At 59.8% G+C, this 9,717-nt stretch overlaps 1 protein-coding gene across 3 annotated transcripts; it reads left to right on the forward strand.

Annotated features, from left to right (window-relative positions):
- Nucleotides 1–3,541: 3,541 nt before the first annotated feature.
- PTPN7 (protein tyrosine phosphatase non-receptor type 7) lies at nt 3,542–9,265 on the forward strand. Of its 3 annotated transcripts, none has more exons than XM_042887186.1 (9): nt 3,542–4,855; nt 5,002–5,185; nt 5,454–5,538; nt 5,927–6,003; nt 6,669–6,809; nt 7,074–7,184; nt 7,540–7,697; nt 8,023–8,136; nt 8,523–8,628. In XM_042887186.1, the coding sequence occupies exons 1-9, from the start codon at nt 4,725–4,727 to the stop codon at nt 8,545–8,547; spliced, it is 1,026 nt and encodes a 341-aa protein (XP_042743120.1). In that variant the 5' UTR covers nt 3,542–4,724; the 3' UTR covers nt 8,548–8,628. The 3 variants fall into 3 exon arrangements, with proteins under 3 accessions (XP_042743120.1, XP_042743117.1, XP_042743119.1); XM_042887183.1 differs by having other exon boundaries at nt 3,543–4,855; nt 8,537–9,265; XM_042887185.1 differs by having other exon boundaries at nt 3,544–4,855; nt 6,672–6,809; nt 8,537–9,265.
- Nucleotides 9,266–9,717: the final 452 nt, after the last annotated feature.

A 9,717-nucleotide genomic window follows, 5' to 3' on the forward strand; every position in this document is an offset into this window, starting at 1 on the left:
GGGCTCAATGGTGCCCTCAGAGTCACACACGCTGTTTTTCATCCAGGTTCAGAAGCTGAACCCCCATGGGCTGCCAAAGTCAGCATCTGCTTGGCTCGCTGCATCTCTCACCACCGGACGTTGGCTATTTTTAACTGCCCCTGCTTTGCTTTTTTCTCTCCTGCTGTTACCGTGGGGCTGGAGGGGCTCTGTGTGCTCCTTGTGAGCAGCTCGCTGCCGACCCCAGGCCAGACAGATCTGTAGAAAGCCAGCACTGCTCCCCCAGCCCAGCAGAGCGTGGGTGCAGCAAAAATGGAAGTGGCTGCTTCTAACCGCTTCCTTTCTCTGTGGGTCTCTCTCTCCCTTCTGCCCCTCCTGACAACTTCGTTTCCTGTTATTGATAACAGCCTCTGCACCCGCCAAGGGGTCACCGTGCTCTGTGCCCCGAGGGCTGCAGGTGCCCATATCCCAACACCACAGCTGGGAATAAAGCAACCCCACAGCAGGAGAACACCTCTCCAGGGGCTGCCCTGTGCCCACGCAGCCCTGTCACCCCCGCCGGCTCCGGCTGTGTTGCTGCCAGCCCCACGCACACGGGGCTGATGGTCACTGCTTCATCTCTGCTCTCCTTGGCAAATCGGAGGGCAGCTCGGCTTGTTTGCAAGAGATCTAGGAAACAAAAAGTAGTTCTGTTAGGAAGGAAAAACAAACAGCGAAGAAGAAATCCATGCAGAAAGCCGTCCTCTTGCTTCTCCTTGAGGAGAGAAGCAGTAGTGCCGGGTTGGCAAGTTCAGCTGCAGATACCTTAAAAAAATTAAACAGCACTTCCAGACAGAGCCGGGCAGCGGCAGGAGCAAAGCCCGCACCGGCAGGCTGCGTCCCTGCAAGCGGTGGGAAGGTCACACACCGCTCCCAGCCCTCCGTCCAGCAACAGCACCGCGCAGGGGACGTGTGGGGGTCCGGGCTGGGAGCGGAGCGGCACCGGGAGCTCCGTGCGTGCAGCGGGGCCGCCTGTACGGCTCCGAAAGCCTGGGGCCGTCCTTGGGAATCGCTCACGCAGAGGAAGCTGCTCCGGGAAAAGCGATCTGCAGAGCGCTCGGCTGAGCTGCCGGCTGCTGTCCCTGCGACGCTGAGCCCCCCGATGCCGCGCCGCGCCCGGGCTGCTCGCACCTCCTGCGCTGGCTCTGCGGGATGCTCGGGGTGATGGCACAGCGCTCTGCGCACCTGCTGGGAGCTGAGCAGCCCTGCCAACGGAGGCTGCTGGATGCTGAGGCGGCCACTTCACCTTCGTACTCATGAGGGACGTTTTGGCAGAAAGGAGATGGGAACATTTCCAAAAGCCTGCAGGACATCCTGAGCTCCAAACTGTGTCAGCAGGAGCCCCGCGTGAGCACCAGACCCAAAGATGGTGGAGGCCTGGTGAGAGCAGAGCGTGCTGCGGTGGGTGACCCCGGGGGAGCGCGGCTGTGGGGCACCATCAGAACTTTGGGTGCTGGAGCAGTGACTGCACAGTGACCCACGGTGGTGACTTTGGGGGCACGGTGCTGCTCAGAGAGGGGTTGGGGGCTGGGGGAAGGATTTGTGCTCAGGTTTGGGGGGCAGAGAAGGGAAAAGAGAGTGTTTGAGGGGGAAGAACTCCCACCTGGAGCTGGGAGCTGCTGTGTGTGGGCAGAGGGTGCTCAGGGTGCAAAGTGACCCCATGGAAGTGGAGCTGTAAAACGCAAATGAACAACCCAGGGATGAAGCTACATATCCCCCAGGCAGCAGATCTGTAGGGCACTTTCTGTTAGGGATGCTGAAAATAAAACCACTATCACACAGCCCTCTGAAGACCCCTATGGCACTGCCACAGATCTCTAAGTCCCTAAATCCCAACTCATGACCCTAATGCATTTGTACAGCTATCCAGAGAGGACCCTGACCCGAACCCTGACCCGAACTCATCCTGGCACACTGGGAACCTCACCAGAGGTGGTGATGTGGTAGCAGCTTCATCCCTTTCCTTTGGGTCTGTTCTTTTATCAGTAGTCCCCATCACCATTCCTCATCACAGCTCTAGGCTTCATCCCCAGCTCCTGGAAGCAAACACCCCTTTACACCCCTGGCCTTAATCTGTGTTTGCTGTGTGACAGCGGGATCTCAAGAACCCTTGGTGAGTGCTGTGGTTTTGCACCAGAGCAGGAGTGAAGGAGAATGTCTGAACGGTGTGAAGTGTTACCCACATTGCTCACTGCTGTGTACTGGGGATGCAGTGAGGATGGCAAGCTCCAGGAATAGGGGCAGGAGTGAGTCCGGACATGGGCATGCAGCAGGGTTCCTGTGTGAGGCAGGGAGGAAGGATGGGACAAGGCACAGCTGTGACCCCATGGGGCCCACTGCATCCTCCATCCTCCATCCTCCATCCCACCCACCCCTCCTGCAGGTCACCCAGCCCCAGCAGCTCCTTCCTGTACAACTGGTGGCTGCCCCATGCTCTGACATGGGAGGATGGAGGGCAGGAGGGAAGGGCAGAGCTGTTCCTTGTCCACGCTGGGCTGCCCTTAGGCGTCTCCAGCTGAGTTCTTTCACTCTGCATAAGGCTGGGTCAGTTGCTCAGTCCGTCGCCGCACCTGCAGAGGCTGCTGGGATCCCATCACCTGCTCATGAGACACAGATGGTGGTGGTCCTTGTGTGCTGCACCAAGCAATGGGACTGGGCAGCTCCAACCCCCTGGCTGCGGAGTGGCATTGGGGCCACTGCGTCTCAGAGCAGGGGGAGCAGCAGGGGATGCTGCAGGGTGGGGGCAGGAGAGGAAGGAAGCGGGGCATGCGGTGTCTGTGCACGGAGCCGGGGCAGCGACAAACAGGAAGAGCAACAGGGACACGGTGGGAGGCAGTGAGCATCGACGGGCATCGCAGGCAGGATGTGCAGCGCCCCAAGGGCAGCCCCTGAGGTACCTGCGCTGCTCCCTCAGTAAAACGCCCCCCAGACGTTCCCTGACCCGCAGACAGGGGTGCGATGGCACCCGCGTGGCTGCTGAGCACGTTGATATGGGAACAAAGCGGCATTTCGCTCCCTTTGGGTGGGTGCGGTGTGGGATGGGGGATGCGGCGAGGCGGCAATGATCGGGGCCGGGTCGCGGCTCCCCGTGGGCCGGGGGGGTCACCGCGTGCCATGACAACACACTGAAACCCACCGTGCAGCTCCCTCGCGTCTCTCCACGTTGGGCCGCAGATGGGCACGGAGGACCCCGAGCGGCGATGCCCGCGGAGGAGCGCCGGGATCGGGGGGCAGCAGCGCCGTGCCCACATGAGGGGGCTTTGGTGGGGAGCGGGGCCGCGGGCTGCCGGCAGAGCCGAGCTGCGGCGATGTGGCCGGTATGCGTGTGGGCGGCAGGCAGGGTGGGGGAGAAGGAGGGAGAGGAAGCGGCAGAGGCAACAGCTCCTTTGATAAGCAGCTTCCTGAACACTTTCAAAGCCCCGGGTTCAGACCGACGTGCACAGCGCCCGCGGCCCCGTGCCGGGACGGACGGAGCCCACACCTCAGGGCGGCAGGTAAGGCACCCCCGGGCTGCGGGCACGGCCGCGAGGGTCCCTTTGGAGAGGACAGCCCCGCAGCAGCGGCAGGCCTCGGCACATGTGCTCGCTGCAGGCAGTGCAGGTGCCCCCGCAGAGATGCTGGCAGGGAGGCGGGATGTGGGGATGTGGGATGCTCCTGGGGCAGATGCCGGGAGCAGAAGCTCATCCCAGGGTCCTCTGTGCGCCTTCAGCTCAGCTGGGGCCTCTCCCAAGTGTTTCCTGGGTGATGCTGGGCTCCCAGCCCGCCGCTCCCAGCTATGAGCGGTGCCTGGGCGCTGAGGACAATTGTGGGATTAGCCAGGATTGACCCTGAGTGCTTCATCTCATGCCCTGCTGTGTTCCCACCCTGCACGGCCACGGCCAAACTGTGACCCTCCCTGCTCCAGCCCCGGCTTTGTCTGTGCCCAGTTCTCTGCAGGGATGTCCCTGAGCCTCTGGGCCATTCGGTACCCTGCTCTGTGCCTGTTGAGAGCTCTGGCCCTGCAGCATCCCCATCCCACTGGGTCCATCTCTCCTCGCAGAGGAAGCTGGGGAGGAGAAGGAGCTTTGCCACCCTGAGCTGCTGCCCGCGCCATGGGGACGTCTGCCCAAAGAAGAACCAGCATCACCCACATCTCCCTGCCAGGGGCTGCTCGGGGCTGCTGGTGGTGGAGCCTTGGCAGCCTCCTCCATCCAGATCACCCCATCACCTCTTGCTCAACCATTCAGATAGAGCAGTTTCCTCTTGACAGTTGCTGATACTTGTGGGATGGAGGAAGCTGTCCCAGGGCCGTTCCCCCCACCCCAGTATGTCCAAACAACAGGAACTGGCCATGACCCTCACAGCATCTTCCTCTGCTCCTCATCCCTGGGGGCTGCTGCCCTCCACATTAAGCTCACGAGCTTCCATCCCACCCCATCCAAGCCCCAGATCCTTCCTCCTGGTGGGTGCTACAGGCGCTCTCTCCATGCCACCTGTGGATGCTGGAGCCCTGATGCCACGGCAACGAGGACCTGAAACACCTCCTCTGCTTAGGGATGTTCTCATCCTGGTCCAGCAAGGGGTTCATCAGCCTCCTTGTGTCTCTCTCATCTGCCCTGTGTTTTCCAGCCGCTTCTCCTCTGATGGCAACTCCTTCCCTTGGGAGCTGAGGCCCCCCCACTCCCACTCCTCGTGCTTCAGGGCGAGCGCTTTGTGGCTGCCGCAGCATGGTCCAAGCCTGCTCAGTGTGCCACAGAGCTCATAACAGCAGCCTGACAGCCCGGGTGGCCACCAAAGCCATGGACAAGGCAGACAAGCCCAGTCCCTCCGCGAAGAAGCACGTGCGGCTCCAAGAGAGGTGAGCGTGGTCAGGCTGGGCAATGCCCACAGCCCAGGCTTTGCACTGCCCAGCCCTAAAGCGCAGTCCACCAAACTGTGCCCAACTGTGCTCTGCTGGGCCACGAATTGTCGGGGGTCACCGGGGACCCTTTGCCTCCTTTGCAGGAGGGGCTCCAACGTGTCGCTGGTGCTGGACATGAGCTCACTGGGCAGCGTGGAGCCCATCCAGCCCGTATGCACCCCGCGGGACGTCACGCTGCAGTTCCTGAGGACATCCAGCCATGTGCTGAGGATGGAGGAGCTTCAGCAGCGTGCCCAGAGCCTGGCACAGCTGCAGGAGGAGTTCTCGGTATGAGGGTGGGCGTGCAGGCGGAGGGGCACTGCGCATCTCCTGTTTGCCCGCTCCTTGCTCTTCCCTGTGTCTGTGGGAAGCCTTCCTGTGCCAAGCTCCGCTCCCATCTGTGAGCTGTCCCACCCCACTGGGGTGTGGATGGAGCTCATGCCAGCTCTGGCGATGCTGGGTCAGCATCTCACTGCCTGCGGGGCCATCTGTGCCCGATGAGGGGACGCAAGCAGCACCAAGAGGGGTTCCTCAAAGTTGTTCTCCCCTGCTGCAGAAAATCCCTCCCAACTTCATCAGTCCGGAGGAACTGGAGATCCCTGGCCGTGCCTCCAAGGACAGATACAAAACCATCCTCCCCAGTACGTGCTGCTGCATCCCTCTGTCTCACGTTCCCCCATGTGCGGGGAGATGTGTGTGCTGTGGGTGTCCCCGGTGCATCACGGTGTCCCTGCTGTGCTGGTTCTGCTGCTGGCAGCCGCCTTGCAGAGGTGTGAGCCCAGCAATGGGGCGGTTTGTGGGGAGCTTCTTGGGGCATGCAGCGCATCGCAGCCCGGCCTGGGCCGCTCCCTGTGCCGTGCAGCTTTAAGCATCCAAAGCGGGGGGTGTAAAGGCCGAGGAATCGTTCGGGTCGTCTTCATGTGCTGTGGGAAGGCTGTGGGGGGTTGGTGCTGGGCAGTGGCATGGAGCTGGGCGGGAGAGCACAGATCTGAAGGACAGTGCCAGGGTGCCTCTCACTGCGTCTTGCAGACCCCGAGAGCCGGGTGTGCCTCAGGAGAGCAGGGAGCCAGGAGGAAGACGGCTACATCAATGCCAACTACATCACGGTGAGCACGGCCTGCCTGGGGCACTCGGTGTCCACATCTCCTGGTGCTGCAGGGCTGGGGGTGCCGCAGCTCTGGGGTTCTGCCCACATGAGGGAATGGGCTGTCACATAGGCTGTGGGATACGGCTGTGGGATAAGCTGGTTTACATTTAACAGTGAGATTTTTGGGTGAGCAGAGCATTTGGACACGCTCCCTCCCAGATACTTCTCCATCTCCATGCACTGGTCTGTTGTTAAGTGCAGGAAGCAAGCTGTGCCAACTGGGCATCCCAGCCTGGTATCGACACATCCAGGAACTGCCTCTCCCCTCAAAGGGTTTGTTTTAATTGCCCAAAAGGAAAAAGGGGTGACTGTGGCTTGTCTCCAGCATCCGATGGGGTCCCCAGACAGTTATCTCCAGACTCAAAGGTGACCGTTGTTGCCATCACAGCAATAACCTGGGGATGCTTGGATGGAGTGTGCAGGGCTTTCTCCATGGGCTTGCTCCTGGTTTGCTGGGCTAGGAGGATGGAGAGGACTCCTGTCTGGGTCTGTCAAAGGATTTCAAGGACAAGTCTGGGAGGAAATAGGCAGTGTAGGCCAGGCTCTCTGCTGCAGAGGACAGGTAGCACAGCGGGCTGAGGTGCAGACCAGGTGCCCGCTGTCCCTGAAGGGCCGTGTGCTCAGCAGGGCTATGCAGGACGTCCCCGGGAGTACATTGCCACCCAGGGGCCCATGCTGAACACCGTGACTGATTTCTGGGAGATGGTGTGGCAGGAGGAAGCACCCATCATCGTCATGATAACCAAGCTCCAGGAGCGCAAGGAGGTACCGCTGTCCCTGCTCCACAGCACCCTGACCTGGAGGGTTGGGGAGGGAAAACCGCCAGGGGCTGAAAACCACATGGCAGGATGTGGGCAAAGTGTTCAGGGGGAGCAGGTGTTGGAACTGGGATCCATCCTTCCTTACCTTCCCTTTCTATCAGCCCACATCCCCCTTCCTCACACTTCCAAATCTCCAAAAAGCAATGACCAAAGGGCAGCTTAGACCCCAGTGGATGCCCAAAGCACAAACACTGCATTCTTCCTGCAGAAATGTGTCCACTACTGGCCTGAGAAGGAGGGCACCTACGGCCCCTTCACCATCCGTGTGCAGGGCATTAGCGAGTGTGCGGAGTACGTGGTCCGCAGACTCTCCATCCAGGTGGGTCCAAGCCCCATCCAGGGGTCAGCAGGGGGCTCAGCACCTGGCGGGGTTCTAAAATGCACGGGCTCTGTAGGAGGAGGGATCTGCAGAGCTCTGTCTGCCCTGTGAGGTTTGCAGGATGAGCCTTGGGTGGGGACAGAGGGCTGTCAGCATGGAGATTGAGGAGGGATCCTGGGCATGACTGGAACTCTCCCCAGCAGATCACTTGGACACCCAAAAGTGGCCCTGGCTCCTTGCTCTCTGGCAGAGGCTCAATGAGTCAGGAGGAGAGCAGATGAGATGGGCACAGGATGGGAACATCTCAATCTGACCCCACCTGATCCTTATTTCTCTTTCTTCTGTGCTGGAAAAGCTGGAAGGTGAATGCCGCCACGTCAAACACATCCTCTTCCCTTCCTGGCCAGACCAGCAGACACCTGAGTCAGCCAAGCCCCTGCTGCACTTGGTGTCCAAAGTGGAGGAGATTCTGCAGGCTGCAGCCAGCCCAGGGCCCATCGTTGTGCACTGCAGGTAAGTGCTCAGCCCTCAGCCCTGCCCCTCAGCTTGGGCTCACACCCACAAGCCATTCTCTAGGACGCCCTAGCAGGTGTCCTCCAGCACAGGACAGGGGCACAGACTGGTTTTGTGCTTCCAGAGTGGTTCCAGGTGGGCTGGGCATGATAGCAAGGACCACTTGTGGTGGCAGAATGGGGCCAGCCTGAGAAAGCTGGGACTGGGACCACTGCATCCTGACAGGGATGGATCAGGGTAGCAAAGCAGCCAAGGAGCGCACCCAGCTCAGACAGCCTGAGGTCCAGGCACTGTGGGCGCTCAGCACAGCTGTGTCCATCTGCAGCGCAGGCATCGGTCGGACGGGCTGCTTCATTGCTACCAGGATTGGGTGCCAGCAGCTGAAAGACAAGGGAGATGTGGACATCCTGGGAATCGTGTGCCGCCTGCGCATTGACAGGTTGGTGCTCGGGAAGGAGTCCCTGGAGGATGCTGCTGGATGCAGGAGGGGTGAGGGAGGTGCAGGGATGAACATCCCAAGGAGGCGTGGAGGTGATTTGTGGTGGAAAATGGAAGGGTTTCTGAAAGATGGAGATGTGGGGACAGCAAAGGATTGTCCAGTGCTTGGTTTGGGGTTGGTTTTGCTGTCAGGGTTTTTTAGCTCTGGGAACCTGAAGACATGAAGGAGAGCAGCCCCAAAGCCATCAGCTGGTGCACTCCTTCCAGCTCAGCCGCTGACCTACAAAATGTGCCCAGACACTTTTGGAGGAGCTCTGGTGCATGTAGATGGGGCGGGGGCACAGGAATGTCTGTGCCGTGGGAGCAAGGCTGGGGTTTTGGTGTCAGCATTTCCCTTGCAGAGGCGGGATGATCCAGACCAGTGAGCAGTACCAGTTTCTCCATCACACACTAGCCCTGTATGCTTCCCAGCTGCCAGAAGCAGGGGGCCATTAACCCCGGGCTCCACCATCGCTGCCTCGCTCTGAACCCCCCCAGTGCCAAACCTGGGGACAACTCTGCTGAATCTGCTCCTGCTGCACCGGCCATGAGCCTGAGCCTCCCACAGGCTGAGCAGAGCCATCGGGATTGTGGCCCCACAAGCAGGGTCTGGGGTTTCACAAGGCATGCGGCAGGACGCACCGTGCGGAAGAGCAAGCTGCACACAGGGACTGATGCTGAGCGATCTGCCTGCTAGAAATAAACAGAGCTTCTCCTCCAGCTGCACATCATCTGCGGGCAGAAGTTGGGACACGCAGGGCTCACTCCCTTGCACACACTTCGATGCTCTTCTTGCTAAAGACACGCCTGGAGCACTTAGTCCAAAGCTGCACTGCTGGTTGCCTTCGTTACATGGCCTGCTTTCCTCTCTGCCTTCTGCCATTGCCTTCCCACCTGCCTTAAAGTAGGGGATACTCCTAAGTGTGTCTGCACTTTTGCAAGCACTATGCTCCGAATTGTAACCCAGCCTCATTACACGAGGGGGGTGTTTGCGTTCTTGGGTTGTGGGGTTTTTTTGTTGGAATCAGAGCAAAATAATACGCCCGTTTTGTTTCTTTTTCACTGTGTAAATAGAAAAGTTTCATCTTTAATTCTGCAGCTCTCCTGTCTTGTCAGCAGCCCTGGAAGAGAGGGAACCTCTCTGTGTGCCCCCCAATATCTGCATCCTCTCCTTGCGGTTCCTACATTTTCAGGGAATGGAGCAGTGGCCATGAGCTAACGCAGCAGAGCAGACCACGCCAAGGCCTTTCCTCGCGCTCCCAGCAGGACGTGCAACTCGTCTCGTGCTCCCAGATGCGTATCAAGAGGAGAGCTGCCAGGGCAGGAGCTGCACAGAAGTTCTCCCAAGACAGGCAGAGACCCGTGGCTGGGGGGAAGTTGTCACCCCTCTCAGATTTCCTATCGGGGCTGGGAGTTTTGCCAGATGAGCTCTGTGATGCTGATCACAATCGGTTCAGCAGTTTTCCTGTCTTTCGATCTCAATTTCTACCCACTCAATCTGTCCAAGGCACTTATCAGCCATTACCACAGCACTATCATCTGG

This window comes from Lagopus leucura, unplaced genomic scaffold (genome assembly GCF_019238085.1).
Source record: "Lagopus leucura isolate 7727_CA_CO unplaced genomic scaffold, USGS_WTPT01 Super-Scaffold_100073, whole genome shotgun sequence".
Taxonomy (NCBI): Eukaryota; Metazoa; Chordata; class Aves; order Galliformes; family Phasianidae; genus Lagopus; species Lagopus leucura.

What these genes read in the sequence shown, in the direction of transcription:
- PTPN7 (XM_042887183.1), top strand. Translation starts at nt 4,725, where the DNA reads ATGGTCCAAGCCTGCTCAGTGTGCCACAGAGCTCATAACAGCAGCCTG. An exon ending in AGCTGCAGGAGGAGTTCTCG is followed by an intron (nt 5,186 to 5,453) that starts GTATGAGGGTGG and finishes CCCCTGCTGCAG; the next exon opens with AAAATCCCTCCCAACTTCAT. An exon ending in TCAATGCCAACTACATCACG is followed by an intron (nt 6,004 to 6,668) that starts GTGAGCACGGCC and finishes CCGTGTGCTCAG; the next exon opens with CAGGGCTATGCAGGACGTCC.